General features: G+C 42.3%; 1 protein-coding gene across 1 annotated transcript; it reads left to right on the top strand.

The window, feature by feature from the left end:
- Positions 1–430: 430 nt before the first annotated feature.
- Positions 431–20,132, top strand: ARHGDIB (Rho GDP dissociation inhibitor beta). The gene is made up of 6 exons (XM_047065246.1): positions 431–477; positions 10,700–10,883; positions 11,537–11,620; positions 14,417–14,493; positions 17,611–17,674; positions 19,431–20,132. Exons 2-6 carry the CDS (start codon positions 10,706–10,708, stop codon positions 19,628–19,630), a joined length of 603 nt encoding a protein of 200 aa, XP_046921202.1. The 5' UTR covers positions 431–477; positions 10,700–10,705; the 3' UTR covers positions 19,631–20,132.
- Positions 20,133–20,231: the final 99 nt, after the last annotated feature.

Here is a 20,231-nt window from a genome sequence, read left to right as displayed (position 1 = left end):
CAAACTTTCAAGATATCTGGCTGATGAGAAAGCTGGCAGAGACCATATAGGATGAGACGTCAGTGCTATGAAGTGACGCTGGTGCGAATTTATTGCCACTGGTTTCAAGGATACTTGCCTCAAGAAGCTTATGCACTGAAATGACTTGATTTTTAGACACACCCACACAATTATTCGTAGTGCTCAAGGCTATGGCCTCGATGCCCTTGCATGGACACTCATGCATACCCGAGTTCACACTCACACGGGCAGTCATGCTCCCACATGTCCCATTAATTGACAAGAACACTGTTCAGTTGACTGATCGAGAGATATGCAGTCCAAAGGAACAGAATTTGAGACAGCCCAGGGTTTCCTCTTCTAGTAGGTTTAAAACATTTTTTTTCCCCTCACTAACTTCCTTCCTGTTCTAACTGCCAGTACTCAGAAGTCAGAGTAAGAGACAGAGGCACCCCAGAGAGCTGTGAGCCACTGAATGTAAGTTGAAATACCTCGGATGCGGGAGGCTCTAGGTGGGCGCAGGGAAATGTGGTAAATCTCGCAACTAGGCTACGACCCTCTCCAGTTTACTATTTTTTTTTTTTAGAAGGGCAATTCCTCTTTAAAACAAACTTTATGATAAGAAAGTACCAAAGAGGCTGTTGGAACAGTTCTGCAGAGAATGGGGAAGTCAGAGCAGGGAATGTTAGCAATGACTCAGGGGAGAGAGCCCCGTGAGGGAGGGGAGGGTGTGCCCTGCAGCCCTGGGGATGAAATCCTGTGTGTCTGGGGAAAGGACTATGAGTGTAACTGCTGCGGAGTGCCCGGAGGGGTTTCCTACAAGGTAGGACTGGGCATCTAGCCGAGTTCAGAAGCACAAAGACTGTGGACACAAACTGGTGTGGAACATGCTGGTAGATGATGGGTTGCTGCTGGGGTGGAGATGTGTGGTTTCCTGTTTTTAAGTAGATTGAAAGAGACTGATTGCAAAGCAAAAAAGATAAAGACTCAAAGCTGTCAAACATTAAACTCGTTGCCACTAAAGAACTTTTCTGGGGATAGGAGGGAAACGCATAATGAAAGCCTCCCTTGGAGTACGGTGGGATTTAATAATCGAAGGGAAAGTATGGTAGAACATATTGTTATTTACTTATCAGTCATATAGAGACAGATTTCCACCATGAACAGAAACCGTTTATTAAATGCCTGCAGTCAGACGGGGGGAAAGATAGTGGGTATTGTTGCCAAAAAATAGCTCTTTACATCCAAGAGAACTGAAGGCAGACATGGAAGGCACCAAATAATTTATTAAGAGATAGATTCTGGGGCACCTGGATGCCTCAGTCAGTTAAGCGTCTGACTCTTGATTTGAGATCAGGTCATGATCTCACGGTTTGTGGGGTTGAGCCTCGTGTCAGGCTCCTGTCAGTGTGGAGCCTGCTTGGGATTCTCTCTCTTCTTCTCCCTCTCTCCCTCCCCCGCTCATGCATGTGTGCACATTCTCTCTCTCTCTCTCTCTCTCTCTCTCTCTCTCTTTCTCTCTCTCTCTCACTCTCCCTCTCTCCCTCTCTTTCTCTCGCTCTCAAAATAAATAAATAAACATTAAAAAATAGAGGTTCTACAAAAATCCAAATAGATCTGTTAGGATACCTGATCTGGGAAGCCACTAAATTTGGAGACCATTAGAAAGAAGTGTTTTAGGCATGACCTGAAATGCTTTCTTCCCTTTAGAGCACGCTCCAGTCAGCATGTCTTATAGATCTTGTCTGTAATTAAACTCTAGACCTAGGGTAATTTATCCTGGGTCTGATAAGTCCTAGGGAAGGCAGACTGCTTTCATAGAGAGGTCCCATAGTCACCCCTTCACGTGGAGACCAAGAGCCACTGAAATCGAGGTGAGCGTGTTGGATCCTCACTGCAGGAACGATCAAGCAAGGGAAATCAAGAGGCCGGTGTTGGCCCAGGAGGTTCAGGCACAGGTAGACATCCTTGATCATTGCCATTGCTTTGTTTTGTTAAGTGGACAAGAAAATATCCCTCCCAAATCCAAATACGACACAAGCATAGTAGTAAGATCATCTTGCTCTCTTGTAAGATGTGTAGAATTCTGAGAGAAGAATTCATTCTTCATGTATGCTACACAGTCCCAGCACTTGTGGAAGAGCTATGTCACAGATGTACAGAAGCTGACTGGAGTGTTCCAGGGACTGGAATTTCGTCCTTCCTTGTTTGGGAGAGCATGAATCTGTCCCTAGGGAAGTGTGCTGTGAGCAGCATCGAGGTTCTGTTTTCAGCAAAGTCACCCTGACAGAAAGATTGGCCTGGGAGCACAAAATGTAACAAACTGCAGCTAGCAGGGAGAGAAGCCCCAGGGAGGAAAACCTAAGCAGATAAGCAGATAGAGAAAGAACCAGCATCTGTCAAGTGCTTTCTTGGTAGAAACTCAACTCTGAATCCTGAGAGGACTCAGAGGAGACAGTAAGGCTCAGAAGTGTTAAATTATTTGACTAAAGTCACATACTGGTGCGAAAAAAAAAAAAAAAAAAAAAAAGAACCAACAGCTACAATGCCTTAGAAGGACATTTTAAGAAATGTCTCATGGGAGAAATTGTTTTTAATCCCTTGTTTGTAGGTCAGTGTTATGTTGTCAGGGACCCTGGATGAAAGTCCATACTGGCATACCTGGAGATGGGTCTCACGTTGCTCCCGAAACTTCAATGTTTATCCCCTCAGCAAGCACTTACTGAGTCCCCTGTACTCTGGTCACCATAGCCAGAGCTGGTAAAACGTCAGTAAAGCTTTCTTAAAGGGCCTGATCTTGTCGGCACAAGGGATTATAGAGAGTGTCTTTACTTATTGTCATGCTTAATTTAAAACTTCTGTGACTGTATTGAGTTATGGCAGTGTAGTATTTTGCTTAATAACAGCTTAATGCAGTTTTTGTTGAGGATCATTTAAAGTAAATATTTGCAGGGGCGCCTGGGTGGCTCAGTCGGTTGGGCGTCCGACATCGGCTCAGGTCATGATCTTGCGGTCCGTGGGTTCGAGCCCTGCGTCGGGCTCTGTGCTGACAGCTCGGAGCCTGGAGCCTGTTTCGGATTCTGTGTCTCCCTCTCTGACCCTCCCCTGTTCATGCTCTCTATCTCTCTGTCTCAAATAAATAAATGTTAAAATAAGTATTTGCAGAGGTGCCTGGGTGGCTCATTTGGTTAAGCGGCTTACTTCGGCTCAGGTCATGATCTCACAGTTGATGGGTTCAAAACCCATGTCGGGCTCTCTGATTCAGCATAGAGCCCGCTTCAGATCCTCTGCCCCCGGCCTCTCTGCCCCTCCCCTGTGTGTGCACGCTCTCTCTCCCTCTCTCTCCAAAATAAATAAGCCTTTAAAAATAATTTAAAAATAAAATAAATATCTGCAAAAATACTGAGCATAGTAACTTCACAGGGTAGACACCCAGAAAAGTTGAATGGGTCCACTGAGTCCTTTCTCCTTCCATGTATGAATCTGGGTTAGAAGGATGTATTGTGAATACACAGGGAAGAAATTATGTATTGGTTCTCCCACCAAGGAAAATGTTAAAGAATTCTGCATCTAGTAATATGTCCCCTCCTCTGGATTGATTTTAATGTTTACTGACCCTAATAGGGACTCTCAGGCATTTAGTTGATTCCCCTCATCCAGCTTTGCTCTCTTGGATGCTCTTCATAGAGCGAAGATGGTAGAAAGCAGCCCTGAGGAGCCTGGGAAGCACCAATCCCGCCATGGTGCTATGGAATACTGAGAAACCACAGAGGACTCCAGAACCCAGAGAGCTTGTGGTGTCCTGAGGGATGACCTTGGATTCCCCCAGATAAGCCAAATCACCAGGCAGCCAGGAAAGCAGAGCCGAACCCTTGACCAGCTCTGACATGTGGACAGTCCTTCAGGGATGGCCCAACTCTCCAGAGCTGGGGAAAGTGGGACGTGTCCTGGTCAGCAGGGAAGGGACAGAACACGGTGACAGAGAATGCTCATACTCGCATAGGTACTTCTCTGATGGAAATCCCCCTACTTCTGGTACTTCCCTCTCTCATCCCCACCACTTCTATCTAATAATATTCATGGCCTGCGCGTCTAGATACGTGAGTGATCTGGCAACTTCGGAACAGAAGTTAAATCTCCACAGTGTTTTGCTCCACAGCCAAAGGAAGTTTTCTCTATTGGCCGCCCCTGTGTCTTTTATCAGTTCTCATCATTCACAGAGTGAACTCTGGCTTCAATTATGAAAGGGAGCAATAAATAGAATCTAAAATTAAATTGCCCATGAGGAAGCTTTTTTAAAGAAATAGAATAGTGACAGTCCCATTTTCAGGTTGATCCAGTTAATAAACAATCCTTGCGATTCCCAGAACTTCTTGTCTCTTCCGTACGCCTCAAAGAAACAAAATCTATTTTTAAGAAGGAAGGAGTGGACGTTGTCAACACCGCAGATCCAAGGGAAAGCACTTGGTGCCTAGGCAGTCAGTGACCTCACTTTGCTGAAAGTGTTCAGCAAAACAGATGGCATCGCTGGGAAGGGAGCAGAGGATGAGCATGGGTCCTTTATTCAGCATCTACCATTGGCCAGGACAGCCGGGAACTTTTCATGTCTTTGTTCCAATTCTTCAACCCCATAAAGAAAGATTATTACTCCCACACTACTAGTGGAAAATCTTGGGCTCAGCTAGGTTGATAATTTACTTGTGTCATGCAATAATTCAGTGCAGACCCACATTTTGTTTTTATTTTACTTTTTTAATGTTTATTTATTTTTGAGAAAAAGAGAGAGAGAGAGAGAGAGAGAGAGAGAGAGAACCCAAGCAGGGGCAGGGAGATGCAGAATCTTAAGCTGGCTCCAGGCTCTGAGCTGTCAGCACAGAGCCCAATGCAGGGCTCGAACTCATGGACCATGAGATCCATGACCTGAGCCAAATTTGGATGCTCAATCCATTGAGTCACCCAGGTGTCCCGCAGAACCGCGTTTTGAATCTCCGACCCATCAGACTCAAAGTCCGTATTCTAGTAGGCACTGAGGATCACCTTTCTTTGACATAACGAGGTGATTTGTTTTATCTAAAGTCGAGTTTCACCTTTTCTGGCCCTCGGCTTATTTAGAACTGCATTAGTGAACCAGACAAGGGTGCTCTATCCCGAGGTGGGTGCAAATTCTTAAGGGTATTTCACTTGCGAGGTCTTGGAAATTTCACTGAATTTGCAAGCAAAACCACCAGTTTGGTGCTATGGCATTCTTGCACCATGAGGAAGCATCCTAATTTAATGTGGCATTTTAATTGAGCCTGAGAGGACTAAGTTCCTAACTCAGCACACCCTTCGTGTTTACACTGCTTTGCTGAGTAGCAAACATAAGGGTGTGAGGGTTTCACTGTGAAAACTCATCTGTGGAAGCATCAGTGAAACAGAAGATAAAGATAATGAGTAGTAAGCACACACACACAAAACCAGTATGTGCTTCAGGGCCTGACGGAGCCCACGCTAACCTCGTTAAACATGTAATTGTTCATTGTCCATTCCAGTTTTACTGTTTAAAAAAGCCAAAGTCAAAACAACATACAAACAGCAACAACGACAAAAAAAAAAAAACCCAGCTCTGCTCTTTGTGGAACAGTGGGTGAGCTGCAGAGGAAGGTGAGAAAAGACCAGCCAGAATGTTCTACACAGATGGACTGGGTTCTCCCCTACCCCACCTCCACTTCCTCTTTTCTCGTTTCAGAGGCTTCTGTAAATTAAGGAGCATTCGAGCATTCATTGTATTAGGAAGAGGTTTCAGAGACCCTTCCAAGGCAATGATTTCATTCTGCAGAGGACAAAATCCGGAGCACAGGGAGGTTCGGTGACCTGTGCCAGGTGACTTGGGCAGAGTTGCAGGGAAACCCTCTTTATGTGACACTTCCCTGCCTTGCTAAAGCCTGCAGAGTTTTGCAAAGAAGCATTTACCGCAGCCTGGGCACCCTCAAGATAGATTCCCAAGAAGACTAATGGGTTCTATAATTTTATCTTTACTTCTTAATAAAGACGGCTGAAGCAACAGATCGTTGCTCCTGGAAGCCAGACAACCTGGGCTCAGATATAATTCTGCCCCTTACACAGCATGTCATCTTGGGCAAGTTACTAACCTGAGCTTTAGTTTCCTGAAGAGAATGATAATACCCGTCCTCAAGGCTGTCATGAGGATGATGAGATAATCCTCAGGAAAGCATTTAGCATTATGTAAGTTAACTATTATAATTATTACCATCAATAAGAGAACCGGTTTTTCTTTTTTTTTTTTTAATGTTTATTTATTTATCTTTGAGAGCGCAAGTGAGGGAGGAGCAGAGAAAGAGGGAGACACAGAATCCGAAAGCAGGCTCCAGGCTCAGAGCTGGCAGCACAGAGCCCAATGAGGGGCTCGAACCCACAAACCATGAGATCATGGCCTAAGCCAAAGTCAGACGCTTAACCAACTGAGCCACCCAGGCACCCCAAAAATCGGTTGTTCTTTAGATGATACTTGAAGATAGTCTATAGAATTTCCATGACATGCTTATTCTCACTTTAGCAAGCACCCATAAAATGGGGGGATAGAAAGAGAAAACGGATATCTGTGGTTAAATATATGCACACGTATAATTTGGGAAATCATCATCAAACTATATGAGCTATTGTGGCTGAGGCTTTGGCAGAATCTGAAGTTCTGCAGAGATGAACTGTGAAATGAAAAATGCAGTTCCTTTTGGGAATTCATGCAAATCTGAAATAGTAAAACAGAGATAGATAAGTCTCTTGGGTACACAAGTGAAATAAGGTAACTGAATGACTGTGGCTTAGTGGACACATGACTGCAGGGCAGGAGAAATCTACAGATGGAGACCTTAGGAAAGATACCCTTAGAGGTTGTGTGCTCCAGCCCCCCAAACCTCAAGATAAGGAGAGTAAGATCCGCAGTATTTGAAGCATCTTCTTAGGGTGTTACAGCTGATCAGTAGCAAAGCCAGAACCAAAATCCACACGTGATGAAGTCCTAGTTCAAAGCAGAGATAATTATCCAAAATCAAGTATATTGAACAGAACTCTTCCCCTAAAGAGCTGTGCCCTTTGCACTTTTGCTCCTCTGCCAGGCTTTGTGTCATTCCCTCAGATATAGACATTACCCGGTATCTCCTTCTGCTTCTACATAAGCCAACATTTGGGGTTTGATACACATGATTCTCAGCTGAAAGCTAGGTGGAGTCAGTGACCCAGCCAGGCAAGCTTCCATTGTAACACTCAACTCTCTCTGCCTCATGTTTCCAAGAAGTCACAGTGTCAAGGTCATGTTTCTAATCTTGGACTCCAGTAAAGCCTAGGAGCCTCTGGATTGCAAGCACAATCTCATAGGTGTATTCCTTTTTTCTAAGTTGTGACTTTCACCAGATTTGTCAAGAGACCTACAGTTTCTGAAAAGATGAACCAACCAAACCACTGTGGTTGTCCATCCCCCAGCCCTCTCCACTTTGGAGAGTAACTTAAACACCAGTATGAGTGTGCTAAAGCACTGTGTCTTATAAATAGTAGGTGCTCACCAAACATTATGCTTTAAAGAAGTTTTCTTGAGAATTGCTTTTCCAGTTCTTTATTTCTTGTATTATTATGTTTTCATCTTTTTCTACTCAGCTTTCCAGATTAAACTGGTTTGTGACCATCTAGCTTCATGTCTCCTTTTTATATGCTATGTGATTAAACCAAATTATTTTGGGGCGCCTGGGTGGCTCAGTCGGTTGAGCGTCCAACTTCAGCTCAGGTCATGATCTCACAGTTGGTGGGTTCAAGCCCTGCATCAGGTTCTGTGCTGACAGCTCAGAGCCTGGAGCCTGCTTCGGATTCTGTGTCTCTCTCTCTGCCTGTCCCCTGCTCACACTCTGTCAATCTCTCTCTCAAAAAATAAATAAACATTAAAAAACAAACAAATTATTTTGATGTGGTCCTGAATTTTCTCCTCTTTACTACAGCAATTTTATACAGTAACCTCATACTATCCTCTGCTCTTACATTTCTTTTAAACAAATTTGTTTCATTTTTGTGAAGCAATTATTGTATACCTGTTTGCAATGAATCAAGCAAATTTAGACTTGACGTAAGTCTCAGATTTACTAGTAAGAATATCAAGATCTAGATGACAGATAAATTGACTTGCCAATGATCACACAGAGGTTGTCAAACCCTGCCTGAGATCAGGTCTTTGTCTTTGTCTCTCCCTTCTTCTCTCTCTCTCTCTCCCTCTCTTTCTCCTTTCAAAATTGAGATTTCAGCCTGCAAAATAATAATTCCCTGCAGGTTATGGAAATTACCTTGGGCTAGTTAGTGGGTACGTGTGATATCTTTTGATGGTCAGACTTCAAGCAGATGATTTGTTAGAGCCAAGCGATATATTCCAGAAAGGCCTTTTGAAGAGGGCCAAGATGTCCTCATCTATAGATAGGCTTCCTGATGACCTGTCCACAGGTTTGTTATGTGACTTCCATTCTGGGTATCTAGTCAGGCTCCTGGGTGTCACCAGAGGAGAGCCTGTCTCTTCTGATTAGTCTTATCTGGTTTGCTCTTCATCTCACTGCTTCATGATTGTCCTCAAACTACCTACAATCTACAATCTCGACCCACTGTGCCCTTCATTGTTTTTCTAACCCATTCATTCAGTTTCCCTGAGTGTTGTTTGGAATATGAGTTGAGCTGGTCATGATGTTTATTGTGCTGTGAGAGGCTCAGCTTTGAGTGGTGCTGAATCTTGGGCTGAAGCAAGAGTTGCCATAGGAACAAGCCTGCCTGTTTCCTTCCTGCACAGGAAGTGGACCTGGGCATTGCAATGCTGTTTGCAGACTTGATCAAGCGCATGGTGTTTGGCTTGTTATTTTGCTAGCAGAGGATCGATGAGCCAAGAGATAGTGTTTCTTTCTCTTCTCTTTCTTTTCCTTCATTTTCTCTTAAAATTGTTTTTGTTTGGCTTCACTTCCCAATTATTTTCCTTTCTGATGCCAATGATGGAGACATCGAAACTCAAAACCATAACTGGTTTTGGCCAGAGATAGCTTCATCCCCTGGGGGACTTTATAGAGGTTTGCAGAGTCATTTAAGATGAGATATGCTAGATATTGTCTCACAGTTGTGCCACTCAGGAACAATGTAGCCTTTAACATGGCAGGGAAGAGACATACTCTTGGGGGAGGACTGAAGGAAATCAGGAAATTATCTCCTTGCCCAAATACCTCCTGTGTTTCCCCCAAATAGCTCCATTGCTGCCAGCCATGGGCCTGAAATTCTTCCAGCACAGACTTCTTCCTCTTTATTAGGACACTGCATTTCCAGCTATAGGAATTTGAGCATTTCTCTTAACCTCTGACTTTCCATTTTTTCAATGATTCAATGAGGGGTTGGAATATATCACCTCTAAGTTTCCTTTCTGCTCTGAAAATCTCTGACTACACATGCCCTAAAATGGGCAATTTTTTAAAAATCTATTATTCAGTCACTAACAATTAAGTGTGAATAATTTAATTAGAATCATGCCTCAGGGCACCTGGGTGGCTCAGTCATTTGGGCATTTGACTCTTGATTTTGGCTCAGGTCATGATCTCATGGTTCCGTGAGTTTGACCCAATCTGCACTGGTGGTGCAGAGCCTGCTTGGGATTCTCTCTCTCCTTCTCTCTCTCTGCCTCTCTCTCTCTCTTTCTCAAAATAAATAAATCAATTAAAAAAAAAACAATCTCCCCTCACTATTTTAATACACAGCAAGTAAAGGTAGATTATAATGTGATAATGGAAGAAGACAGACTCCAGAGTATGCCCAGATGAGGCCTTAGGGCATAAAGTCACTAGAAATCTGGGTAGGGGAGGTACTAAAAGGGAAGGGGATCCAGAAAGGGGAGATCAGTGGAAGGTAAAAGTAAAGACATACTAATCCTTACCATTTCGTCTGGAGGAATTTAATTTTGTTATTTTATGTCATTTCAAAAGAATAGAAGATCTTTAGCTATAGAACCAAACAAATCAAACAATGGATGTTTATAAAATGCCTCCACTATTCAATTATTATGGGAGATTCAAGAGAAACACAGAACCTGGTACCCGCCCTCAAGGAGTGTTGGATGGGAACCATTCCTACACGTCAGGCAGGTATCATAGGGGTCTACAACATTGCATGACTTACCTTTGAAGTATTGCAGGAGTTCAGGGAAAGATTCAATTAATGGGAAGATGCCAACTCTTTCTTTGGCTCCCTGTGTTTTGAAACCATCATAACCGAGACTGTACAATGTTAAGAGGCTTGACACTGCAGGGGTGGTGGCTGGATTTAGAGAACTGTGGTTATTTCTATAATTATTTGAACTGGGGCTCTCTGCTCATTATTTGGGGCTGCCTGTGTTATGTTGCTTCGCTTACACATTACTCACAAATGAGCTATTTCTTTCTTGTCAGTTTTATTCGGTGAACAGGAGACATTTGTCACAGTGCAGAGAAATTCAGGAAGATCCGAGAAAAGACCAAATGCATTATATTCTCATTGCATAAAAATATGAGATTAAATTAGGAAAAAATATCCTGGAAAATCCCTGACAATGACAAAAGTCCATTAGGGCAAGGATGGTGTTACCAGTAGCCCCACAAACATTTTCCATATCTGTGAACTTTTGGCTAATGGACTATCATCCTCTCTGTCTCTAAAATAGATCGAAATGACTGAAAAGGACCCAGAAGCACACCTGGAGGAAGATGTTGATGAGCTGGACAGCAAGCTCAATTACAAGCCTCCACCTCAGAAGTCGCTGAAAGAGCTCCAGGAGATGGACAAGGATGATGAAAGCCTAATCAAGTACAAGAAAACACTCCTGGGGGATGGCCCTGTGGTGGCAGGTGTGTGTGTACAGGGGGATGGGGGGAGGTGGGAGGGCCCCGATCAGGCATACATTTTGGCAACACAGGAGCAGGTGCAAAAGAAAGAATGCCAAGTGTTTCCAGGGCTCAGTGAGTGAGGCACGATCTATATATGCTGCATAAAGTGACAACTGCAGGATTAAGTCCTTTTTGGAGATAAAGTGCAAGTTGGCATTGAAATAGGCAAAAATTACACATAAGGAAGATTTAGAAAGAACTTCAGACTACCACTCAGATGGCATTCTCTCCATTCTCTCACATTTTCTTTCCTTCTTCTCTTTCTCTTCCTTACTCCTTACTTAACCGTTCCTCTCTTCCACATACACAACAGCAGAATTGGATATAGATGGGCACTGCCCATCTAGCAGAGGAACTTACCCACAGCCACTCAGGAAATGTTTGCTGTTGATAACTAAGATGGGCCTCCAAAAGCTTGACACAGAAATAGTCCTGCTCGAGTTTCTGAGGCCATTAAGGCCAACATAGTGAACCTGCCACTTTCATCTGTATATTCGCTCCACATTAGAGATATCACTTTTCTTTTTATATTCCTTCTCTCCTACTTGAAATGTACACACACTGCACCCGCATGTTCTCTTCCCTAAAATTACATTCTTTTCTGAATCCTGCAGACCCAACAGCCCCCAATGTCAAGGTCACCCGGCTTAGCCTGGTTTGTGACAGTGCCCCAGGACCAATCACCATGGACCTCACTGGTAAGTGGACACATCTGTTCTGTTCAAAGGCGTCTAGCGATATCGCAGGGAAAACTTAGTCTCCGCCCCCTCTCCCAGCAAAAGGAAATGCCGGCAAGGTGAATGCCAGACACATGTATGCTGGCATCGGTTCACAAATCATTGCTCTCAGAGTGCAGTATTTACCATGCTTAATGAAAAGCTCAATCTCTGTCTCTAATTAATTGGAGGGACTGCAGTCATAAGCATTGGATGTATTTACTTGTATCATAATTACTTCAGAATTTTATCTCTACACAGTACCAGGGGAATTACTACCCGTATAAAGCGACTGATGATGGAAATATTAAGAAGCAAGCTGTATGCTTCTGAAATGTAATATTTATACATTGTAAACATCAGAGAAAATATTCATCTTACATCACCTAGAGACCTTACTTGAAGGCAAGAAGCAATCTAAAATCTTTTATTAATTTTTTAAAAATTTTTATCTTTATTTTTGAGAGAGAGAGACAGACAGACAGAGCAAAAGCAAGAGATGGGCAGACAGAGAGAGAGGGAGACACAGAATCCAAAGCAGGCTCCAGGCTCTGAACTGCCAACACAGAGCCTGATGCAGGGCTCAAACCCACGAATCACGAGATCATGACTTGAGCTGAAGTCAGACGCTTACCCAACTGAGCCACCCAGGCACCCCTAAAATCTTTTAAATAGTGCTGGAAATTCTACTGTTAAATACATACTATTTTAGCCTAAAGCTCTGATTCTTGTATAAGCAACCTCCCCCACTAAAGATGTACCAATTAAGATGTTATTTCTTTTCCCCTTATTGTGACAAGGGTCAAGTCCTTTCCTGGAACTTAAATCTTGAGGAGATAAAGACAGGCTGAGAAGTCAGGTATTATGGGTGATGTGTGCATCCCAGGGTAGAGAGGGAAGAGCCAGGAGGTTGAGGGTGTCCAAGGTAGATCTTCAGCAAAAAATAAAATTACCAGATTCAAAAGGTGGACTCATGAGACAGAGCAAAGCATGATTCTAGCAGTAGGCTCAGCGGCCAGGTGGCTCCCTTCTCACAGGACACATCCACTCTTTGCCTTATATGGGCTTGTCTGAGGGAGGAAATCAGAGGCTGAGAAGACACACTTCCCCTTCAACTGAAATCATTACAGCAGACACAAGTGCAGCTACCCCCACATTCTAGCATCTCTCTAGGAGAATCTCTCTTTCTCTTTCTTTCTCACCAGGACTCAGGCCTCTTCCTGTGTGAAATTGGGTAATGTTACCAGGTGCAACTGTCAATTTGTTAGATGGGGTCTGAATTAGCTCTGAGGAAATCTAAGGGCCTGATGGTATTGCAGGGAAAACTCAGTTTCTTTTACTTTCCTAGCACTGGGATGTCTAAGTTTGGTTTTCTGTCACAAAAAGGCTATTGAGGTGAATCCCAGTATAAACACACACACACACACACACACACACACACACACGTATATATAATACCCATAATATAGAGTATATATAGAAAACAGTGTGTGTGTGTATATATGTGTACATATGTACAATATACATTATATATATATATAGTATATATACAAAACTGTGTGTGTATATATATATACTATATAAATGTATACACACACACACACACACATATATATACTATATGGTATATGTATATGGTATATATACTATGTAGTATTGTAGTATATATACTACATGGTGTGAAGCACACGCACAGAGCTATGCAAAACAGCAAAACACACACACACAAACACACACTTACCCCTGAAGGTCAGATGACACAGGATCACATTGGGAGAAGAACAGAGAGTGATTATCTCCATACCTAAAGTACAGGAATTAGAGTCAAATCCTGGTTTTATGGGTCCTGAAGCTTTTATTACTTAAGGGACTCTCCTTAAGGAAAATAATATGAAATTACAAATGCAAAAGCAAAATTAAGTACAAAGTGAATATATATCTAGAATGATAAAAGGGAAACCAAGAGAAGTAAATTTTTTTGAAGCTAGAAAATGCCATAAACATCACCAAATCTACAAAAACAATTAGGAGGTACTACCATATAATATTTTTCTTATATTTATCTATTTGAGAGGTAAGGGCATATTCTTTAATCATCTTTTTGTTTGGCCACATGTGTGATATCATTTTCAATAGAGAAAATAGCAAGATCATTCAGATGTTCCTCTAGGATCACTGATTAAAACTTGTTTTTATTATTGACAATTAGAAAAGACATTGTCAGGGGCGCCTGGGTGGCTCAGTCGGTTAAGCGTCCAACTTCAGCTCAGGTCATGATCTCACAGTTTGTGGGTTTGAGCCCCGCATCAGGCTTTGTGCTGGCAGCTCGGAGCCTGGAGCCTGCTTCAGATTCTGGATCTCCCTCTCTCTCTCTCTGCCCCTCCCCCACTAATACTTTCTCTTTCTCTTTCTCTCTCTCTCTCTCTCTCAAAAATAAAGAAACATTAAAAAAGAAAAAGAAAAGACATCGTCACACACAACTCACTGTTGTTAATACCTTATATATTTTAGGGTTGTCATCAAACTTGGGGGAAAAGTACTATCACATTTCTTCCATATCTAGCTATAAGATTTCAGCTTTTCAAGTGTGTGTGCATGTGTGTGTGTGTGTGTGTGTGTGTGTGTGTAGCAACTAGTCTCAAATATTCTTTGAATTGAAGGCCATGAGGACTGTGTTGCTCTGATGAGCCCAGCAAACAGCTCCGGAGTTTAAATCATTCATCTTCTTGTGTTTCTCCTTCTGAGGAGAATAATCTCTTTCTAAATCTACTTCTACAGGGGATCTTGAAGCTCTCAAAAAAGAAACTTTTGTGCTAAAGGAAGGTGTTGAATACAGAGTCAAAATTAACTTCAAAGTGAGTATCTTTCCCTGAATGTTTTTATAAAGCTTAAATTCTTCCTATAATCAGAGAAGGAAAAAACCCAAATGCCTTGCATTAACATGCTGTCATAGTTTTTGTGTTTCCTTCCCCTTGACCTCCCCTCTCTAGACTGTCCTCTCCCCAACTCTGAGCTCTACCTGCTGAGGCCCACCCTTGCTTCATGCCTTTTCCCAACCAGAGCCCTCACCTTGAACTCTCCATTGATAACTCAACCAACAGGACTGTTCCGTGAACTCCCAACGCTCCCGTCTATGAAGCACACCCTATTTTGTATTGTACCATTTGTGGCATTTCTTCCCTGTACAGCCCAAGCGCCCTGAGAAAGGGAGAGATTATTTATCTCTTGTTTCCAATATCTTACCCGAAACTTTGTAAATGATATTTAGTGAATACTTATTGAGAAATCGATAAATGAATGAATCAATTATTAGTAAACAATGGAACAGATGGAGCCACAGTTCTAATTGCTCAATGGTTGTATAAATCCAGGAGTATGGACCTTGGAAAATAACTGGAAACTACAATTATAGTTGTGGAGCAAGCAAACAGGTAACAGCAAAAACTGAACAGGAATTGACATATAAAGAATGAACGCATACCCCATTGAACAGCCAAAAGCAAGAAGAAAAATAATCTTGACTGAAAACAAATAAGTCAGAGATGTACTGTTTGCTCTCAGTTGCTTATATTTGCCTTGGTTGCCCTTCTCAGCCATATCCTTCAGGGACCTTTAGGGCCACCAAGGAAGACCCCATCTGCCCTCTGTGTTTGCACACTGGGCTCTTCTTTCCCCTCAATGCAGGGTTGATTCAGGGTCTGTGGACAATCACTCTGTACCACGTATAATTATGCCTCAAAATAATTTGATTCTGAAAATACTTGTTGATGCCTACTCTACAATATGCACTGAGCCATGGTTCACTTGCTTGTTTCGTGTAGTATTATTCATTATCAAAGCACCCGAGAGTTTGGCATTGTATCTAAATACGCCTAGAATTATATCTAAGGCATTGCATCCGAATATGCTTAGAAGGGGTTACACATCGGTTGAATTTTTAATCATTAATGCTATTGCCTTAATTTGTCAGTTTAGTAAGCCCATTTGTACCAAATGAAGGAGGTAAGGTAAATTTTGATGGGAGTAAGATGAGAAGGAAAGGTCTGGAGCATAGGCCTCTGCTGTGGTGGGAAAGCCGAAGAGGATGCAGTGGTCGGGGTTACACATGAGGGTGATGCAGGAGGAGGGCACAGAAAGGAGTTTTCAGGTCCCACCCGCTTCAGATACTTAGCATTGTCTCAAGCAAGAGAAAACCATTCTCTGTGTGCAACCCACACAATGTTAACCAACCTGTGGCCTGTCCCAGCGTGGGGCTCCAGTTAGAAGAAATAACAGGTCAAAACTGGAAATAATTGAGAAGCGTTTTAAGTCTTTACTGACATCTGCTGAAAAGTATCCAAGAAAGTTTGCATTTATAACACCAGCAACACATTCCAAAAGTCCTCTTGCATTATCTGTCTTTCAATGGTGTTCAGTGTTCTTCTCTTTCTTCCCCCCAAAACCTGGCCTGGGGGGCATGGTTCTTCTAGTTTCTCCCCCTTTTCCTTCTGCTCCCAAGGACATGTAGTGTCTCTGACTTTCACAGTCCTCTGGTCACCAAGGCTTCTTCCTCTGGAAGTGGAGAGGAACAATGGGAAGGCGTGCAGACAGAGCAAGAGAGTTCTATGAATATTCGTACTTCTCTATTACCCATCTCAAACATATTTATATTAAATGAACCCTCTATGGAGCAGTAGAAAAACAGGAGGCTCCGTTTTGAAGTCCTTATTGGTGAGTAGCAATCACCATTCCTGTTTTTCAGTCTTTTTACCACCAGACCACATCTCCTACAAAGACCAAAGGACTAGCTTAGAGACTTCTAGAAAAATGCATTCACTTTTTTCTATTTGTATGAGCCACATCTGGCAGAGTGATCAGAAAGTTAGGGCATCACTTTGTCACAATTTCTTCCATGGAGTTGTTTTCATTCTGTATGCTTTTGATAGATTTGTATGACAGATTTTACTGAGTGACCATCTAAAACCTAAGCTAGGGTTCAGGGCTGAGCTACCTCATTGCCAATAAAACAAAACATAGCACTGATAAATTGGTTTAATTATTCTGTCCAAAACAGGAAGGCAGCCATAATTACTGTTGGAAGAAATTATTTGAAGATGCCTTCCTTCTTCATCTTGGTGAACAATTAACCAAGCCCTCCAGCTAATGACGCAATGTCCACTTTATTTGTTTGTATGAACATGAGCACAGTATAAAATTAATGGGCAATGCAGTTCAGTCCTAGGCAAAATGAATCATGGAAAAACAAAGTGCTTGGGCTATATATATTTTCATCCTACTTTAGTGAACTTTCTCTGAAAGGCTTGGGAAAGTGGTGACATCTCAGACAACATGTGAAAATAACAGACATCCAAAATGCTTGCCAAACACGAGTGGATTTCACCCATTATTTATCAGTTTAGTAAGCCTATGTTTCCATGAGGCCTATCTCCCCATCTTTAGACTCCAGTCTCAGTGACATTACAGGCACAACCATCTTTTAAAGCTGATTTTCCATTACCGCTTTTCTCCTTGTTGTTTGTTTTTCATGCTAGATAGATCATTTCTGAGGTTAGGGTTTTCAGGTATTCACATAATATTTTCCATTGGTACCTTTGTAGCCTTTCCTAAGACAAGGACAGTCTTCTGGCCAGTAGTATCAGGGAGGGGAAGCTCAAGACTGTTCTTAGGACCTTCGGAGGAAGGATAAATGTAATGAAGAACACTGAGACAATGTTTTAATTAAGCACCCCCCTCCCCCAAACCAAACAGCACAGTATTCCATGATTAGAACCAGATTGGCAACGTTGAGTCTTGTGATCTCTCCAATCTCTGCCTCACCATCACATGAAATGATAATAGTAACACTTATTCTGAATTAAATCTCAATCTTCTTCCGTCCTCAGAGAAGACTGCTAGGTAGGATAAGCATGAAAGATGAGGGAAAATGAAAGACCTATTTTAATCTGAATTGCTTGGATCCTTCCCACCTACAGGTGAACAGAGATATTGTGTCAGGCCTGAAATATGTTCAGCATACCTACCGGACTGGGGTGAAAGGTAAGGGACCCACACTTTACATTGTCCCAAACTCTGCTCCCCACTGATACTTAATCTTCTGCTTATTAACAATTTTAATCATAGGCTCATGTAAGAATCTGATTAAAAGCTATGGGCGCTCCCCCTAGGAAAAAGCACATATGTACCTCTGACCTCGACACCAGTGGTAAGGCCTACGTCCAGAGATCCAGTTTAGACTGGGTCCACCACTAACCTTCAGCATTCAGTTTCTGGAATTTAAGCTTATTATTCATAAAGGGGAAGAGTAACCAAGATAAGTTTGAATAAAGATGGAGTATATTAAAATACTCTCAAAAAAAAAAAAAAGTTCACAGGTATACATATGTCAGAGAAATCCAAGACCAGAAAGATCTATCTAGTGGTATGTGTTATGTGTGTCTTTTGGAAATGGGAGACGGAAGTAGCATGTGGGCAGTTGTGGAGTGGAGGTAGGGGAGCAGGGAGCAGCACTGAATTTTTTAAATGAAGAAATAGAATCTTTCTAGAGTTGAGAAAAGCTGTGATTGAGACATAATGTGACACTACTTGATCTGCAGCTGCTCTTGACAAATTGTACCTAACCTGTACATGCCTTGGGGAACTGCTTCCAGTTTCCTTCCATTATTGTGGGCAGGGAGAAATGACACTTGGAAAGATGACAGAAGTACTTTTACAGTTCCATCTTACCTTGGGGACTGTCTCCTTCCAGGGGTGTGAGACAGTACTGCCCAGATCAGTTCCACCGAATTAATACACAAAGGATTAGGAGAGAATTGTCTGATAAATTTGCAGGACACAGACAACCACTCAATGACTCAAACCCCACAGAAGATTATTGACCTGGAAGATCTTAACTGGTCTTTCCAATACCAAGTCTCATGAAAAAATAGTTCTGTTTCCTATTTTCCTTGGGTATAGAGACTATGTTGCCTCAATTAGGCAAGAGGACGATCATATGTCTGTAGCTGTTCCTCTAAGCTTCTTCACAACACTTTACAGCTAACTACACTTTGCCTGCCTGTCTATCTACCTAGCCTTAGTTACAGTTTCTAATGCTCTACTTAATATATATCCCAGTTATTCACCTGTTAATAATTTGGGTTGGCTATTTTCAACATTTGTGAAGACTTTTTCTTTTTTTACCAAATTATTGATTTTCCCCATCCATCCAACGATTCCATCCATGAGTATTGTTCATTCTGATCACCCTCTGTTACCTTGCCTCCCCCAACTGATATGTTCATAGAACGATAGTTTGTAGATTAGAAGAAGTTAATTGCATATAGGAAGAAACAGAGGCCCAGAAATGTTATGTGACTTAAATAGTTGCAGAGCTAAGATCAGAACTCAGGTTTCCGTTAATGTGGAGTTTTTTTTTATGGTATAATCTGCTACATCTACCATAAAAGAGTCTTGATCCCCATAGCTTTAAGGCACAGATTTCCCAACTCTCCTGATAGTATCAGCTGTGATGCTTTTTAAAACACTGATTCTTGGGACCACCCATGGAAGATTACTTGTCCATAGTATCTAAGAGTGGGTCAAAGAAAACTGTATTATTAAAAGGTACTCCGATAAAAAAAAAAATATTTTAAAGAAAATAAAAAGGTGCCCCATGTAAATCTGACATTTTGCCAGTATTGGAAACTGTGGCTCTTGGCGTTGATCACTGTGAGCTGTGCTCCGAAATTTCCAGTTTGCTGTGTTTGTTTTCTCTTTCAGACTCTTACCCTAATGAACTTTCCTTTCTTCCTAGTGGATAAAGCGACATTTATGGTTGGCAGCTACGGGCCTCGGCCAGAGGAGTATGAGTTCCTGACTCCGATTGAGGAGGCTCCCAAGGGTATGCTGGCCCGAGGCACTTACCACAACAAGTCCTTCTTCACCGACGATGACAAGCATGACCACCTTACCTGGGAGTGGAACCTGTCTATTAAGAAGGAATGGACAGAATGAGTGCATCTGCCCTTCCTTTTCCCCACCTTGCCACTCAGAAGTACCCTCTCTGTCATATTCATCACCCTGTCCCTCCTCCCTGTTCGGAGCTAGGTCCTTTCCCCAATACTCCCCACATTCTGTTATCAATGCTTCTTGTCCCGCAATGTCTCTCAAAGTGGTCCCTGGCACAAGATGCTTAACACCCAGACTTTAATCCTGCCCATTCCTTTCAATCCTCATCATGGCCAGAACTTCAAAATTCTTCATTTCAATACATGGTCATTTAGTATTTCCTTCTATTTTTCCCATGTGAGCAACTAGAGGCCAAGAAATAGGCAAACTATCACTAACAGCCCTTTGCCTTGGGTTCCAGTAGCTCATTCCCATCCCTGCATTCTTCTGTGGTTGCTGCTGGCTCAGTGAAGGTCCCTAATCACGTTGCCTACCAGTTGGGGTTCTTCTTTTATGGGAGACACTGTAAACAACACAAGAGAATAAATAAAACAGTTGTATGATCTGACTGAGACCCTCATTTCCCTGCCTTCTTTCTTTGAACAAATATGATAACTACATTGTTTACATTTGTGAGTTTCCTCAGAGCATATGTGTGGGCTGGACA

The sequence above is a fragment of the Lynx rufus genome, unplaced genomic scaffold, assembly GCF_022079265.1.
Source record: "Lynx rufus isolate CCGP_SWC_20201006 ecotype Redwood Valley unplaced genomic scaffold, mLynRuf1.p SCAF_7, whole genome shotgun sequence".
Classification (NCBI taxonomy): Eukaryota; Metazoa; Chordata; class Mammalia; order Carnivora; family Felidae; genus Lynx; species Lynx rufus.
This window is presented reverse-complemented; position numbering and strand designations above follow the sequence as displayed.